The sequence below is a fragment of the Glycine soja genome, chromosome 16 (genome assembly GCF_004193775.1).
Source record: "Glycine soja cultivar W05 chromosome 16, ASM419377v2, whole genome shotgun sequence".
NCBI classification, from domain to species: domain Eukaryota; kingdom Viridiplantae; phylum Streptophyta; class Magnoliopsida; order Fabales; family Fabaceae; genus Glycine; species Glycine soja.
The window spans coordinates 24,730,373-24,748,066 of NC_041017.1; the positions used below are offsets into that span (position 1 = coordinate 24,730,373).

At 33.4% G+C, this 17,694-nt stretch overlaps 2 protein-coding genes across 2 annotated transcripts; one reads left to right on the forward strand and one right to left on the reverse strand.

The window, feature by feature from the left end:
• Positions 1-301: 301 nt before the first annotated feature.
• LOC114389487 (glutamate receptor 3.6-like) lies at positions 302-5,308 on the forward strand. The gene is made up of 7 exons (XM_028350179.1): positions 302-463; positions 809-1,114; positions 1,239-2,590; positions 2,680-2,957; positions 3,126-3,157; positions 3,255-3,661; positions 4,524-5,308. Exons 2-7 carry the CDS (start codon positions 820-822, stop codon positions 4,908-4,910), a joined length of 2,751 nt encoding a protein of 916 aa, XP_028205980.1. The 5' UTR covers positions 302-463; positions 809-819; the 3' UTR covers positions 4,911-5,308.
• Positions 5,309-5,989: 681 nt separating this feature from the next.
• LOC114389488 (serine/threonine-protein kinase/endoribonuclease IRE1a-like) lies at positions 5,990-16,870 on the reverse strand. Its single transcript, XM_028350180.1, has 7 exons — positions 16,510-16,870; positions 14,581-14,833; positions 11,882-13,281; positions 10,487-10,659; positions 9,758-10,004; positions 8,607-8,910; positions 5,990-6,425 (listed from the first exon to the last, which is right to left on the reverse strand). Exons 1-7 carry the CDS (start codon positions 16,668-16,670, stop codon positions 6,282-6,284), a joined length of 2,682 nt encoding a protein of 893 aa, XP_028205981.1. The 5' UTR covers positions 16,671-16,870; the 3' UTR covers positions 5,990-6,281.
• Positions 16,871-17,694: the final 824 nt, after the last annotated feature.

Below are 17,694 nucleotides of genomic sequence, written 5' to 3' on the forward strand. Positions count from 1 at the left end.
CAGAAACAGGAACAGTAGTATTTAAAATGTAATGAAGAGTTTGTCCTTCAAGAACTTTCGCCACTACAAAGATATTATATTGATGCCACAAATGTCGTTTTTGGCTTTATACTAGAAAAGCAAAATAAAAAGAAAGAAAAAGCAATACCATTACCAATAGCATCCCCAGGTGAATAGCCTTCGTTTTATGAACATTATTCTCACTCTTACCATACCATCAATAAAATTTCCTTTTAAGATCTGCCCTTTTTTTCCTTCTTCACAGTTTTTATCTGATTCTCCAAAATCTTCAATGGTCTTACACTACTCCTGATTAAAAAGTTGATTTTTTCTTTCTTTCTTTCTTTCTGGGCACATGTAAAGTTAATGTTTTTATTCTCAAATTGAACTAAACACCAGGTTTTCTGGACCACTTTGCTGCTGAATATAGATGTCGGCTACTATACTGTGAATCAAACTTCAGGTACATTCATCTCTTTGATTAAAGTCCTATGTTATTCACATGTTGTTATTTCCCCTTGCAATCTGCTTCTTTTTTGCTTTAATGGGAGGGACTTTATATCTTTATTCTTTCTCGTCATGGTTTTGTTTAAGATTCACTTTGCAACTTTGTGCCTGTGTTTCTCTTTTGGGTTACTTTGCCTGGAACTAGCTTAACATGCCTAATAAGGTCTTGATTGTGAAGTCCAGTTTATGCTTAATGTTTTAAAAGTCACAGTTTTGGGGATGAATGTTTAACTTTTTACTTTCTTAATATCCCCCTTTTTTTAATTCCCTTAGAATGTTGCTTTACTTGTTGATTTAGCAGTGTGATCGATAATGGCTTTCCAAAGGGAAACTACAACCATGATTGGAGTTTGGCTTGTGGTGTTGATGGTTCTCTCCAAAGGGTTATCTTCAACAGGGGTTGTACCAGATAATTTCACTATACCTTCTTTTGTAAATATTGGGGTTCTCTATTCTTTCAATACTAGTGTTGGTAGAATGGTGAAAACTGCTGTACAAGCTGCGGTTGACGATGTAAATTCTGATCCATCTATTCTTGCTAACACTAAGTTGAAGGCCTCACTGCAAGAAGATACTAAATACAGAGGTTTTCTGAGCATTGCCGAGGGTACGTCCTTCACAATATTCCCATCCTTTTTGTGTTAAAACTTTAAAAGAATCTTTTTCTATTAGACAAGTTACTAAGTTTTGGCAGATTATAACTCTTGTTTTACATAAATTATGTGTAATAGCCTTGCAGCTCATGGCAACACAAACTGTGGCTATAATCGGTCCCCAGACCTCTACAACAGCTCATGTCATATCTCATATAGCGAACGAGCTCCAAGTTCCTCTGCTATCATTTACAGCCACTGACCCTACTCTTTCTTCGCTTCAATTCCCATTCTTTATTAGAACTGCTTTTAGTGACATTTATGAAATGACTGCAATAGCAGACTTTGTTAACTACTTTGGATGGAGAGAGGTTATTGCAGTTTATGGTGATGATGACCATGGGAGGAATGGAATAGGTGCATTAGGGGATAAGCTTTCCGAGAGACGTTGCAAGATCTCATTTAAAGCACCTATGACTCCTGAGGCAACTAGGGAGGAGATTACGGATGTGCTTGTTCAGGCGGCCTTGGAAGAATCCCGGGTTGTAGTTCTTCACACAAGTACTGCTTGGGGCCCAAAAGTGTTAAGTGTGGCAAAGTCTCTAGGAATGATGGAAAACGGGTATGTCTGGATAACAACTACTTTTCTGTCTACTTGGCTGGATATAGGTAGTCCCCTATCTTCAGATGCAACGGATGACATGCAAGGAGTTATTACACTTCGAATGTATATACCAGATTCAGAGCGCAAAAGATGGTTTTTTTCTAGGTGGAAAAACTTGACTACTGGAAAGACTGCTAATGGTTCCCAGGGTTTGAGTACTTATGGTATCTTTGCATATGATACTGTTTACGCTCTTGCTCATGCACTTGATGCATTTTTCAAACAAGGGAACCAAATTACATTTTCACGTGATCCAAAGTTATCTCAACTACGTGGAGACAACATTCATCTTGATGCTGTGAAAATATTCAATGAAGGAAAGCTGTTGCATAAATATATTTATGAGGTTAACATGACTGGTGTATCAGGTCTATTCAAGTTTACATCTGATGGAGACCTTGTTAATCCTGCTTATGAAATCATCAATGTAATTGGAACTGGGACTCGGAGGGTTGGTTATTGGTCAAATTACACTGGATTATCAATTGTTCCTCCAGAAGCACTTTATTCAAAACCACCTAATCGATCCAGTGCAAGCCAAAAGCTACTCCCTGTGCTTTGGCCAGGAGAAACAACCCATAAGCCCCGTGGTTGGGTTTTTCCAAACAATGGAAGGATGTTAAAAATTGGAGTTCCAAAAAGGGTTAGTTACCGAGAATTTGTCTCTCAAGTACAAGGCACTGACATGTTCAAGGGATTTTGCATTGATGTATTTCTTTCTGCAGTGAACTTGTTGCCCTATGCTGTACCCTATAAATTTGTTTCATATGGGGATGGTGACAGCAATCCTAGTAACACTGAGCTTGCCCGTCTTATCACAGCGGGTGTGAGTATCATTCCAATTACTTTTGTAGAGCTTGGATGTTTTATGGTACTTTCTGAGACCAGTTTTTTTTTTTTTTTCTTTCCATACAGGTCTTTGATGCTGCAGTAGGTGACATTACAATTACTACAGAAAGAACAAAGATGGTGGATTTTACTCAGCCATACATCGAGTCTGGTCTAGTGGTAGTTGCATCAGTTAAGAAGACAGATTCCAATGCTTGGGCATTTTTTATGCCGTTTACACCAATGATGTGGACTGTCACAGCTGTCTTTTTTCTACTAGTGGGAGCTGTTGTTTGGATTTTAGAGCATAGGCTGAATGATGATTTTAGGGGACCTCCCAAACAACAAATGGTCACAATTTTGTGGTAAGGAAATCTGGTCATTCTCTCTCTCCTCCCTTTCTCAAGCTCACTATATTGAGTCTACCCATGTTGGTGATACATTCAGTAATCATATCAACCAATGCTAGGGTTTTCACTCTGGATCACTTAGCTCTCAATATGTTTGTAACTTCTATTTGTTTTATTTGACAGGTTTAGTTTTTCAACCATGTTCTTTGCTCACAGTAAGTACCATATCTTTGTCTTCTGTGACATGTATGGTTCATGTATAAGTGGTGGCTATTTTGAGTTTATCAACTTGCTCTTTTCTGTACTATGTAGGGGAAAATACAGTGAGCACTCTCGGTCGCTTTGTGCTGCTTATATGGTTATTTGTAGTTCTAATAATTAACTCAAGTTACACAGCAAGTTTGACATCAATCCTCACAGTTAAACAACTTTCTTCACCTGTCAAAGGCATTGAAAGTTTAAGAAGTAGCAAAGAGCCTATTGGCTACTTGCAGGGTTCATTTACTCGAAATTATTTAATTGATGAAATTGGTATTGATGAATCCAGACTAGTTCCTCTGAAAACACCAGAAGAAACTGCAGAAGCACTTAAGAAAGGTCCCCAGAAGGGTGGTGTTGCTGCATATGTTGACGAGCGTGCTTACATAGAGCTCTTCCTTTCAAGCCGGTGTGATTATAGCATTGTAGGTCAAGAGTTTACCAGAAATGGTTGGGGATTTGTAAGTATCTCCTTTCCATTGGTCCAGATATTCTTTAGTTTTTTTTGTCTTTAAATGTAATTTGGAACCTGGCATTCTTTTCTATTCTTTTTTTCCTAAAGAAAGTGTAGATGCATTTTCTCGACTATTCTAATTGAAACTTCAATCTGCCATTTACATTGTCCACTACAGTAATACTCAGTCAAACATAAAGCACTGGGGAAATGGGATTGAATGATTTATCTATACTAAATCCAGAGATAATTTTACTGCCAAATCATAACGTACAAGCTTTTTCCTAACTCTATTAAATAGACTCCATTTTTGTGGTGTAACTGAAATGCTTCACAGGCACAAAATAATACTTGCATATATAAGGTTAGTTATATCATCATATATGTAGCAAATTTTCAATGTTTTCTCCAGATTCTTTCTTCCATGTTTGATGTTACTCAGCAACTTTCCTAAGTCAACTCAAGAATTTAACTGAACATGCTTTGGTCTGTGTATAGTTCTTTGAAGCCTGTAACCATGCAACAATAAAGGGTAAGCATTAGGGGGGAAAATAATGGAGCTTTTACTTGATTTTTTTTTTCCTGAGCATGTTCTTTTGCCTATCAAGTACCAAGCTAAACTTGTTATTCTAAAACAGAAAAAAAAGTTGACAGGATGTTACCTTCTCTGCATTTTTAAGTTTGTTAGCACGTAATCTAGCTCAAGGTTAATATACCATGCTTAACTGCTGGTACTGTAAGTTATCAAATCCCAGCTCTTGACACTTGAAGTTGTACCTGATCAAGATAGTGAAAATGAAGTTGTAAGTAGTGGAAAACAATTGGTAGGTAGAATTTCACTATTTCTTGTCCTTTTCATTTTTCTTCAGGCCTTTCCGCGAGACTCGCCATTAGCAGTTGACCTTTCAACTGCAATATTGGAGTTGGCAGAGAATGGAGACTTGCAAAGGATCCATGACAAATGGCTTTTGAGCAGTGCTTGCCTATCACAAGGTGCAAAGCTTGAAGTGGACAGACTCAACCTGAGAAGCTTTTGGGGCCTCTATCTGGTGTGTGGATTAGCATGTGTGCTTGCTCTCCTCATATATTGTATTCAGACCATGAGGCAGTACTCCAAGCACCGCCCCGAGGAGCTTGAGTCTTCTGGCCATGGCTCAGGATCTTCGTGTCTGCGCACATTCCTTACATTCATAGATGAAAAGGAAGAGATAGTTAAGAGCCGCTCCAAGAGAAAGAAAATGGAGGGGATATCATAAAGAAGCACAAGTGAGGCTGGATCATCCATCATCTTCAACAAAGCATATTCCCAGGCATCATTAAACAGAATTGATTCAGTTAATGAAATCTAACCGTTGCATATTTATTTGCTCCTCGTAATTTTGTGGCCTCTTGTACTACTTGTGCATCACCCTTCATTCTTCATTCCATACTGTAACTGTTGGCTTCCTACTACATTTTCTTTTTCTTTTTCAGTACATATAATTGTAAGATATATATCAACTTGTGGCGGATTGTGATCTAAGTGTGGGGACAAGGTGACCTTGCAATTTTTGTTCATACTTATGGTTTGTGTAGGATACATTATTGAATGAAATGATCTAATTGTAATTTTTGATGTCCTGAATGAGTAAATTTAATGATTTTAGTTCCTCTTGATAGTTGTCTTTTAATTTCGTTAACTTAGGTTATTGTAACACTGCTACAATTTTTTTCTAGTGAATCAAGGTTTGAATCCCTGTTGGGATAGTTGTCTACGTATAATGTCTGAATATTTTGTACGTATTGCCTTTGAAGGATACATGTGGGAAATCACAACTTTTCTGGTAGTGTAAAACCATAAAAAAAATAAAAAATTCTAATGATTGTCAAACTACAAAAATTCTCTATTTTGAGATATTTCTGGCAGTTTAACGCTAGAAAAATTTTGCATTCTTAATAACAAACTTTGTCTAGGGACTAAGCCTTGTCATTATTTCGTACAGGATCAAAATAGTAAAGTGCAAACATGCAGAGATTAAATTAATAAATAAACTATTACAATTGCCAAAAAAAAATGTTCTAAAAATTTTACTGCACCAGAAATATTTTCTAGCAGTATTACCAGTAACTATAGTAATTTTGTTAATAATGACCAGTGACCAAAATGCATTAAACTTCCTCATCTAAGAAATGAAAATTTACAAATTATTGCTTAGGTTAAAACAATAAAGTACAGATAAATACAGACTAAATTAGTAATTAAATCATTACAATTTTACAATTCACGGCCTTTTTATTATTATTTGTTTTATTACACAATTCAATTATATCCAACTTATAAGCGTGTATAATCAAATCAAAATGATCTTTAACCTATTATTGCAGAATAATGTTTTTGTGAAATGTTGAATCCTTAGTATGCTACTGATTACATTTGATGAACAGTTAATGATAGCATAATCCTGAATGAGACGACGTATTTATATAACTATATGTGTCAGAGACATGTAACTTTAGGTTAGATTAATATTATGATACTATACATACATATACATTATTACATTTTATAAAATACCAACATAATCTGCTTCATGCTGCAACAGTCTTTTGCCTTTATATTCTCAAGCCATCCAAACGATGACAAGGCACTAATCAACATTTTTAAAATATCTTAGGAAACATTCTTCCTCCTTGCAGTATTGGAGTATAACTTTATACACTTCAATCAAGAGTCTTGGGTATCGACTTGCAAAGTAATTGAAGAATCCTTCGGGAACAGGTCCTACAAGTTCCTGAAAAACCAGAGCAAAATTAGAAACCATATATTTATGGATGGATGAAGAAAGCTGTCATGTTGTTAAGATTAAAGATATCCAGCTTATGCACGACTTATTATCATTCTTTAATTATTTTCTATCCTTGAAGTTTATGCCTAGAAGATTATAGATGTCATGTGTTAACAAAGATGCATGTTGAAATTTTATGTTACAGACCATTATCAGCGCATATTAAATAGGTTTAATGACTTATTTAGTTTTCATAATTTTTAAACAAATTCCTTTTAATTTCTATAGTTAAAGTGAATTTTTTAATCCTTATAAAAATTAAAATGTAAACTTTAGTAAACTTCAGAACTAAAAAATCCATCAAAATTAAAAAAGATAAGTTTAAAAACTATAAAGATTAAATAAATAATTAAACATATTAAATATTAACTCCTACTCGTAGGAGGTCTTACAATTTCAGTGAACAGTATAATAAATATTGAAAATTCAATCATGCTTGTCAAGCATATCAAGGTAAAAGAAAAATGTAAAGACATTATCTGGAAACTAAATCAACAAAGGCATCCCTATAAGATCCAGCTATGACACTTCCTAATCATCACACACACACTGTCATCTTCGGAGACAACAAAGTGGAAATATTATGATAGCAACCACCCCATTTAATAACCAATCATTTGTTCAATTAACTTATCATATGGAGTTAAGATTGGAGATTGAGTTGTATTTATCTTATGATTCAATACACAATATGCTTCATCATATACAAATTATTTTACAATTATATGTTTTCCAAACAGATACAGTTCCACGTAATATCACATAGTAGCATATGGTTGAACAGAAGAGATGTCTGGTGATGTAAAGATTAAATGTGGTTTCGGTTAAAATTAATGTCTAGTTAGGCTTAGATTAATGTTATATGGATTGGGATTAGGTTCGATAGATTTTGAGTACAGCTACATGCTACAGGACTTCGAGGTCACTCAAGTTCTCAAAAAACAAGAAGTCTAACTATCCCTCAGAGAATTCAATACCTAAATCTGAGGGTATTGGTCACAGTATAAAAGACAATATTAGAGGCACATAAAGGTCCATTGACGGGCCAGGGTCATAAAGGTCTATATGAGATCCTAACAATGTCATGGTATGCTCAATTATCTATTAACCTAGCTATGTTAGGTTCTTTGACCATTCATTCCATCTTAATATTTCAGGCATGAACCCCTATTTTGTTCTGTCAATGCCTACACAGGGCAGAATGCTGCCTTGAACATTTTGGTCACAAACCACCTATGTTATGCAATATAGGGAGTTTGATTGTATCACTACCATGTAAGATATAACAGGTTTGGATACTAGATACTTAATTTTTTAGAAATTGATTGCAATTTGCAAAATAAATAAAAGAGTAGTTTGCCGAGTATTGTAATGCAAAATCACTTTGAGAATATCAATTTACGAAAAACATATCATGATATATTGAGGAACCAACTCAGAATATTTGACATGAAGGACATTTTTGGAAAATAAGTGGATCAACCTGTTCGTCTTGCTATATTTTTTCACTTTTGCTCAACATACAGAAGGCACCTTGAAAATCATGTAAATCAATATTTGCTAATTTGTCGAGAATGCAATTTACTAAAATGATATGGGTTGCTGTGTTCTAAATATGGTTCTGATAATGAACATCTAAACCAATCAGGCACAAAAGTTTCAACTTTCACCTAAGCCAATCATCTGCTAGGCCACTTGTAACCACCCCGAGTGTTCCAAACCTGGTCCATGGGGTATGGAGAAGTTTGGGATTATACTCTTGCAAAAACATGGGATGTGAGTTTAGGGCCAATCTGCCTCACATCCAATAAATAAAAAACTAATTGTCTTTATACTTGGTAAACTTCATATTTTCAAACATGAGATGTTGGTCTGCATTATAATGAGGTTGAGCAAGGCATGTAGGGTGCCTATTTATTATTCTTTTATAAAGGAGGGTATGAGATTTTGGTCCCACAAGACCCACAAGGTGAGTAGATAGGAGGCAAGCATTAATTTCAGACCAAAGAATGCAGTATAGGGTAAGTTAGCAAAATCCCACCCCAACCCACCATGTTGCCAAGCCTATCCAACCAAAATAAAAATGAAAGAACAAATTCATCGAATAAATGTTAACCAAAAAAGAACCTGGATTTCTCGAGGCATTTCTCTATAATGATTTAGTTTGTTTCTCATAACTCGCAACAAGTCTCGAACACTGTTAAAATTATATCGCCGGTAATAACCGATGTTAGCAATGAAAGCTGGTTCCATCCTTTCATCCCATTTTCCACCCAAGGCCACTGTAGCAATGCTTTCTAATGTCACCAAAAGATCAGAATTAGTCTCTCTATTCTCCAGTTCCACCCTGTCACTGGTGTCACGTAAAAAGGAAAGTCTCATCTCAGAACTCCAGAAAAAAGGATGGTACAATACCTCAGTTGCCTTTGGCCTGCAAATAAAGGAAATAAATTTTTAAATGAAATTGCTAGCCTGTAACCAGAAGATTACTAATATAAATGCTAGAGATATAACAACATTCATGGGCCTCTATCTAAAAGCTAAAGCTTTTAAGAGAGTTGATATATGGCAGCACATATATATACTTCCAGTCCCTCATATTATAGGAGCTACCAAACAGTCCCTCTAATTTTAATATGCAATCAAATGTTTCATATTTGTCAAGTTTTGTCAATCATGTGCAAATGATAGCCTTTGAAACTCCTTAACAATAGGGGAAATGGAAGTCCAGAGGTTCATGACACCTAGTTGTGGAGTTCCCTAAAGTGGCTACCAAAATAATTAATACCATTTCTTTATTATTATTGCATGATGATAAAATATCCTTTGCACTACTGACTGAACCTTCACATGTATGTGCATGCAAGGCAAAGCACCTTCACCCACCCTTTGTTTTTCTCATATTTGTAAATTGAAGACTTTTGGAAAAGAATAAGTTAACCATGCCTCATTGACTAGGCCACAGCTGTATGCATTGTTTTTAATAATAAAATAAAAAAGAAATGTGTAATTAAATTAAAACAGAGAGTGAAGGGGCACAAAATAAGAGTTGTGGAAAGACCCTCCTGAATACTGATATCGGCTGATCTTCATAAACTCACATAAATACTTCAATAGATTGATCATTACATATTATCAAAATAGGGTACACTCTTCCATCTTATCTTATTATTCATAATTTGGACTTTGAGACTTCACCATTTTATACCACATAGCAATCAAGCAAGTCATCACTAGATGAAAAATTATGAAGGTATATGAGAATGAGAATGGTTTACCTTACATCAGGGTTAGGGTTTAATAGACGACTAATAAGATCTTTGGCTTCAGGAATGAACTCCACTAGGAAAAGATCCATTTTATTTTTCAAAATATTGATATCCCGTTCAATACGTTCTCCAAATGGATGTTTTCCCCCAGAAACACAGAAAAAGAGGACACAACCTAAACTAAATATATCTACTGCCCGTGTTTGACGTCCTTCAACAAGTTGCTCTGGTGCTTGCCAACCTGAACTGCCACCACCTGCAATAAGCCAGTAAACCTTAGTACGAGAATAATAAACTAATTAAAGTATTGCAGATTAAAATGTAGGATTCAACAAAAGACAAGCTACTCAATTAAGCTGACATGAAAAAGGAACCAAAAAAGGAAAAAGTGAATGGACGGACTTCACATATCAATGTTAAAGTTGAGTCTAAAATCTGAATAATGATATTGGATTGATATGGAAACAAATTGGGAAAGAAAACAAAATTAGGAAACAACTCCTAAAATTACATCCTAAATAGGATTAATTGATCCCACCATAAATTATAATGAGTTCATGAGATATATTGAAGATGTTTAGAGATATATATTCTAACCCTCCCCTGGAGTTAAAACTTAATAAGCTTTCAGCTTGTTACAAATAAAAATATAAAAATAAAATAATTTTAGAAAATAATGTTGGCCCCATAAGCCATAGCTAAAAAGACAAACTCGTTATTCTTCTGAGGAGTACTTACCAGTAGCATTATTACCCAAAGAAGACATATTTTCCAAAAGACATTTGCTAATCCCCATATCAGAAAGCTTTGCACATAAGGATTTTTCCTTGATTATTAGAACATTTTGTGGTTTCAAATCCCGATGTATCATTCCCAATTCATGCAAATGAACAACCCCAGACACAATGTCCCTGTGTTGCCATACAAACAATGAAAGTTAATTTATTAAAAAAAATATATTATAAACTTAGAAAGTCAACTTCCATGCACGTACGAGCTTTCATAGATTTATCTCAACCTCAGTCCTCAAGTTAGTTGGATCAACTACGTGAATCCAAATTGTAACTAAACATGTTTACTCTTGGGCATTCTTTATTATTCACTACTATGTTTTCCTCCAACCTTTTACCATCATAACTTCTTAACTATATTTTATGATTGTGTCACCCTTGGTACTCATTTCATCCCCTAGGTTTCTCCTCCCATTGCATTGAAATGCTAAATTTATTCTAGTAAATTATATCTGATCTTCAACTTACTGAATCTACCTCAACCTTAGATGTTAAATCAAGCATTCCACATTTGATAGTCTAAATGAAAAAAACTAATTCATTTTCTAATGATTTAATTGCATAGGACAAAAAAAAACAGAAGGTTATTAGAAATAAAATTTTAATTAAATAAAGGATATTTTGGAGATGGTAACATTAAATAGGGAAATAGTAATTAAAATTTACTTAGTCCATCACACAAATTTTTCTTTTGCTTATATTTCAAGTTTGGAGGTAATACTAGCAAACTTTGTTACTTTATTATTGTAATTTTCTATTTTACTTTATTATGGAGTTGAGATGTTAAATTATTATGTTATTTATTGGTATATTTTTTTTATATTAAGTAAATTCCTACAAGTTTACAAAATCTCTACAAGTTTACATAAACTCTAGAGTTTGACAACCTTTGTCTTGCACATCAATACCAACAAGGTACACTTAGCCTAAAACCAAATTGTCTGATGAGATCTCACATCAACAAAGGACTTGCGCAATCCTTATCTCATAAGTTTTGAGTTAGTTTTGGGGATTGAGTTAGACTCAATCCAATTTTAAAATGATATCAAAGTCTATCACAAATCTAATATTAAGTCACCCTCAACTATCCACAAATCTATCCGAACTAAAAGTTTTCCTAGTGCAATAAAAAAATTATGTTCTCTCCAATCTCCACATTCCAGATGTCCAATCTAGGAGGGAGGCAGTGCTTTGAGATTCCACATCAACTATAGATATGACCAATTGATATGATCAAAGTAAAGCTAATAAAGGCCTGGTCAACTTTCACCTCATGAGATACGTTTTAGGATATTTTATATTATATGTCTATTAATAAATTGTCAAAAAACATAATACCAACCTCATTAGTTTTAGTAATAGAGGCGATGGATAGCGGTTTTCCTTCCAAAGACATTGTGTATTATACTTCTCCATCTCCATTTGGGACTTTATCAAACATCTGAAACCTTGGTCCTTCATAAGCACAGAGTTTTCTGATATATCTGAATAAATTTGAATCAAATCATCTAAATTGCATGTACAACGTTCCAAAGCAAGGTAAACAAAATCGCTATCATACTCCACCCCATGCCATCGGACAATATTTGGATGCTGATCAGACACAATAAGATTTTGGATTTCTTTATAAGCTACATCATGATGAGCCTTAACGAGACGTTTAACAGCAACTGCTCGGCCTTCATATATTCCCTCAAGGACAATGGTACCGTTGCTGCCCTTAGCAATCACTTTATTTGAAACAAATAATTTACCAATCCTTCGTCCATCAACACTTTCATCAACTTGGTTGAAGTGCTTCCATACTTCTCTATAATTACCCTTTTGTGTCAGAACATCCTTATTCTCTGGAGACAGGTGCTTTTCCCTTTTATCGATAGTGTCATTTTTCTTCCCTGATTTTCGTGTTTTCTTTTTCTTAGCAGGCGAGCTTTTTAATTCAGACTCACTGTTTTGGTCCTTCATTACATCTTGATTCTTAATCACTAGAGGATAGATGACTGAAAAGGCCACAAGAAAGACCGTAAACAATATAAGAGGTAATGGAGTTGGCCATTCACTTGTCCTGTTCAGATAAACTTCCCCTGGTGTTGTAATCTCCACAAGAGGCTGTTGAGGGAGCATTATATTATCATCATGACCATTGAATAATCTATCAATATTTGGCTGTGAAGGAAGTATTAGATTTGAGTTAGGAATTGAGAGCATATCATTTTCATGATAATCCACAAGTAATCTTTCAGTTAGTGAAGGTTCAAACTGAAAATTCTTTTTCAGGCGAATGACTTGGTTTATCTCTTGACATGGGTATGGCATCCTAAAGTTGAGGCTACTGTCAGAAGCATACTCATCCTCTAGATCAAAAGAGGTATGTTGGCATAATAAGACAGCCTCTAATTCAGCTACTGCCATAGTCCACAAAACTATTCCTGAGCTAGGACCAACAGATTTAAGAGAATAATCTGTCCTAAAAATCTTAAGCAGCGGCTGTGGTGAATTAAGCTTCATAGGATCAGCAAGATCCTTATCGTTTACGTTGAGGATATTTGTAACACCTTGGTTGCCATCACTCCAAGGTGCAGAAGCATTATCAATATCAGACATCGCATGGATTTTAATGATTGATCCAGTTTTAGCATCAACTTCAAACAAAGTGCTTCTTTTGGATCCAAGTGTTACTGCTCCATCATCTGAAAAGGTAGGTGTACGAGCTACATATTCTGCAATAGATTCTGAGATTCTCTGCAGATATGACAAACCAATCAACAAAACAGCAAGTTCGGTATTCCTAAAATAATAACAGCACTTAGATAAACAATATTTGAAAACACCATAGGTCACATTAAATATTATACTTTTCTAATTAAAAAGAAACAAGGAACACCCTACGTTTTTTATCAATCATAAGAAATTTTAGCATATGTAATTGTTGATTACACACCATGGCAGAAAATATTTAAATAATGCAGGATACCAATAAAATTATCTCTCATTTTGATTTTGCAGTTATAGGTATGAAACTGTGATAAAGAAAGAACAAAACATTTAGCTACATAGGGTTGGAACAACCACAGCATGTCTCAAAACCAACATGCCACAGGAACAACCTGAGACCTATCTTAGTCTCCCTGAAAACCATTTTTGGGAATAGATCAATTTAAAGTTTAGGTTCATGAATTTTTCAGATACATGCATGGGGTCTTATCCCATGTTCTTAGGAGGTAGCTCTTGCATTTATGCTACACTGGAGCATTTCTCAAATTTCAGTCTCAATCTTCAACTACCATGAAAGGAATTATATCACATAAAATTAGCAGTATCTCTGTCAAAAAGCAAGTATCGCTTCTAGAATTCAGTAATTGGTAAGTTACAAAACAATCTCTATTTATTTATTTATTTATTTTGGGGTGGGGTGTGTGTGGTGGTGGGGGAGATGAAATATAAACCATCACAAACATAATATATTTCGGTCGGTGATATTTTATGCACTTAGTCATGTCCAGAACATTTCACTCAAACCAAAACATTTGTACATCAATGAAATGACTTCTAAGTCCATGTATTCATTTATGATATTCTTCTAATAAGGTATCATTCTACGTTAGTCCCATAAAGTGCCAATGCATATTTGCAAAATTTTCAACCACATCCAATAAAGAACAAGAGTAACTTCCAACCAAGAGTTAAATTAAAAAATTTGTCTTAGGATATGTTTGCGTAAGTTTTTTGAAAACACTTCTAAAAAGAAAAAAATAAAATGATTTTTTTTATAAATTAAAATGAATTTTCTATTAGTTAATTTATAGAAGTTCTTTTATATAATTTTTCTAAAAGATGAAAGAATATTTACACTAATTAAAAACTCATTTAATTTATAAAAAAATTCATCTTTTTTTTATTTTTTATTTTTTTTCCCTTAAAAGTACTTCTAAAAAAATTTACCCAAAACATGTCCTTAAAGCACAATCAAAATTCTTTCACTTAAGAAAAGCATCAATTACACAACAATTACAATGCTCAGATATATCTTAAGACAAATACCATTTTACCAAAGTGCTTGTCGTGCATATACAATGACCAGTCATTCCCTTCCCCGCATTCCATGAACCCACTCGTTAGTGCTGCAGATGCATTTTCTTTACCATTATCCTTTTTGGTTGGTGCTCGATGTGATTGATAGATTGGTGATCCTGTCGAGAACGACCATATGACTCTCATGGAACCACTCTCCAATTGGTCCACCAAGTGCATAGTCCCATCTAGGGTCACAATCAGTGCCGTAGTTGCAGCCTTACTGTCAATGAAAATATTTTATCAAGTAGAATAATGACAACATGATTCGCAAGCACATAGATAATCTTTAAAATTATAGAACACGACCACCTTATTGCAATACAACATATAAAATCAGTACAAAATTAACACAATACAGGTTCTGTCTCAAAAGAGGAATCAATGTTTCCAAAAGCCAGCATAAGTCATCACGCGAGTAATAAAATACTACCCTCTGTTCCTGAATATAAGGCCAACTAAATTTTGTTGGTATGTGTAATTCTATTAAAATTGGCTTATATTAAGGACCAAAGAGAATATAATTTATCTTATTTTGATGCTATTCTCATCTATATTAGATAAAAACATGGTTTTAAATTACAATTAGTGTGTGATTTCATTGCGGTCCTTGATATTGGCGATCGAGAAAATCGCAAAAACCTTGATGATACGGACAATATTTAAAACCTTGATAAAAGTTCCAAAACAAGTATAGAATGCAGCGAAGCAGAGGCGGAGGGAGTGGGAGCCTATTGGGGCAATGGTTCCCGAAGGTTTTTAAACTATGATAATACTATTATGTATAAAATTATTTTATGGTCGCTTTTTTTACTTTAAGTTCTTTTAAACACTTTTTATTAATTAAATTTTATGTAAAAGTCAATTTTTTTTTTACTTTCTTTTATTTGATAATTATATTTAGTTTTTGTATATTTTTATTTTATTTTTGGCAAGATCAAAATTTTTTTTTCATTGATGTTCTTCTTTCTTTGTCCTATAACTTCCTTTTACTATGTTTTTAACATTTTTTTATCTTAACTGTTAATTTTTTTAATTAATTATTATAAATAAAAAATGAAGGAATAATAAAATACTTAAAATAACTTTGTATCTTTTATAAAATGATTAACTTATTGAAAAAATTAACTTTAAACAAAAAAATGATTTCTTTTAGTAATATTTTATTATATTTTTATTTTTATTTTTGCTAATGATACGTCGATATTTAATTAATTTTTCTAAACATTTATTATGTTTTATTCATTTAACCAAGTATTTTTAATATTTTTAAGATTTTTTTGTGTTTTTCATGTATCTAATTTTGAAAAATATACTTTGACTATAATGAATTTTTTTTCACTTAACTTAAATCAAAATTTTTGTCCTTTCTTTTGCTTTTAATACGGATCTTTGACTCTTGGACGATTATGTGTTGGTTACACTTATTCATTATCTCTTATCTTCAACACAATTTATATGTCATTTTGCCCATAAACAATATTAGTTACATATTAAAAATTTTTTATAAATATCATGTAAAATTTTATATATTTTTAAAGTCATAATTCTTTTTATATTGGCCTCACTTATCTAAAATTTCTTACCCCGCCCCTGCGCGAAGAATATTGGTGGTGGTGTTCGAGAAATGCTCCACATAAATACATATATGACACTACAAACAATTCCTCGATGAAAACAGCACCGAGCTGTTGAAAGTTGGAACAACCTTAAAAATAATAAGACTTGTATAACATATATTTCATAACAAAACACGCTCACGAACATGCTTGTTGTGAAAAGAAAAGAAAAAAACGCGACGTGGAAAGTGCCATCAGTGATGGATAAATTGAAGGGCGAAAAAGAAAGGAAGGAAGTAATAAAGAAGGAAATGAAAGAGAGTTAGTTAAGGGAACTTACGGAGGAAGAGAGAGAAGGGATCGCGAAGCGGGTCGATGGTGAAGTGCACTGTGGATGTCGCGTTCTTCATTTGAATGGGGCGTTCCTGAGGTTGGGATGAAGCAGTAGAAGGTGATTAGGGAGGCAAGAAGAAAGGAAATGAGAAGAAGAGGAAACTTCATTGGGACAAGGGTAGAAGGGAATTCAACTTTCAAGAAAGTGTTTGGCTTGCAAGAAATAATGAAGAGGAGGAAAAGGGGTTTGTTTATTGGGAGGGAAGGGTAGACAAAGGGAGAACAGCTACAGGCAGCATGGAAGATTCCACGCTTCTTCTCCAACCTCAAACATCTCCCGTGTTGGACTTCTGTTTTCTTGGCAAGGACTTTTTTTTGGTAAATCTTGACAAGGACTGCGTTTGGACTTCAAGAAAGATTTTGTTTAATATTAATTTTTTATATTTAACTAAGATATATACTTTTAAAGAAAACATTAATTGTCAAGTGTCTTTAACTTAATTGATTGTCTCATAATTCAATTCCTACAAAAATAAAAAACACTAATTAATAAAGTTGTGTTAAATATGGAAAAAAATTATACTTGTAATATTCATATCTTATACCCTCTACTTTAATAAAAAAAAAAATCATCTTTTTATTTTCATGCTCAATATTTTCATTCTCTAAATCAAATACATCCTAAATCATACAAATTTCAATCTAGGTTTTTGTTATATCCATTCTTTTTCTTTTTTTTTTGCTAAATATACTCCAACTTATTCTTTTTCTTCTAATTTTTATTATCATACATATATCTTTATACATATAACATTGATACATAACTATTATTCTAGAATGTATTTTCCAAAACAATGTTTTACATTTAACATTATGAAAAGTATTTTTCGGAACATAATTTTATTTTTAATATTTTAGAAAATACTTTCCAAGATATTATTTTTGTATTTCGGATAGTACTTTTCAAAATGTTAAAAAAATAAAACCCTATATAAAAAAAAATTAGTACAATAATAAAGCAATTGAAATGGAAAAAAACATATAATTAATGTGGGTCTTTTAATTGGGCCTTTTTGTGAGAGGCCAAGAGCAAAATGGATTGTATGTCACTTGAAAACTTACATTTTACTATTGGTGATTCATTTGTTAATTTCATTATTAGTTAAATGTTTGGAGGTTGAATTTTTTAGTT

Bases quoted from the DNA above. Each gene is read 5' to 3' on its own strand.
- LOC114389487 (XM_028350179.1), top strand. From the start codon at position 820: ATGGCTTTCCAAAGGGAAACTACAACCATGATTGGAGTTTGGCTTGTG. The intron at 2,591-2,679 runs GTGAGTATCATT...CTTTCCATACAG, and splicing joins CCCGTCTTATCACAGCGGGT to GTCTTTGATGCTGCAGTAGG. The intron at 2,958-3,125 runs GTAAGGAAATCT...TTTATTTGACAG, and splicing joins CAAATGGTCACAATTTTGTG to GTTTAGTTTTTCAACCATGT.
- LOC114389488 (XM_028350180.1), bottom strand. From the start codon at position 16,670: ATGAAGTTTCCTCTTCTTCTCATTTCCTTTCTTCTTGCCTCCCTAATC. The intron at 13,282-14,580 runs GTATTTGTCTTA...TCATATCTGCAG, and splicing joins ACAAGCACTTTGGTAAAATG to AGAATCTCAGAATCTATTGC. The intron at 10,660-11,881 runs GTTGGTATTATG...ATGGCAACACAG, and splicing joins CTATTACTAAAACTAATGAG to GGACATTGTGTCTGGGGTTG.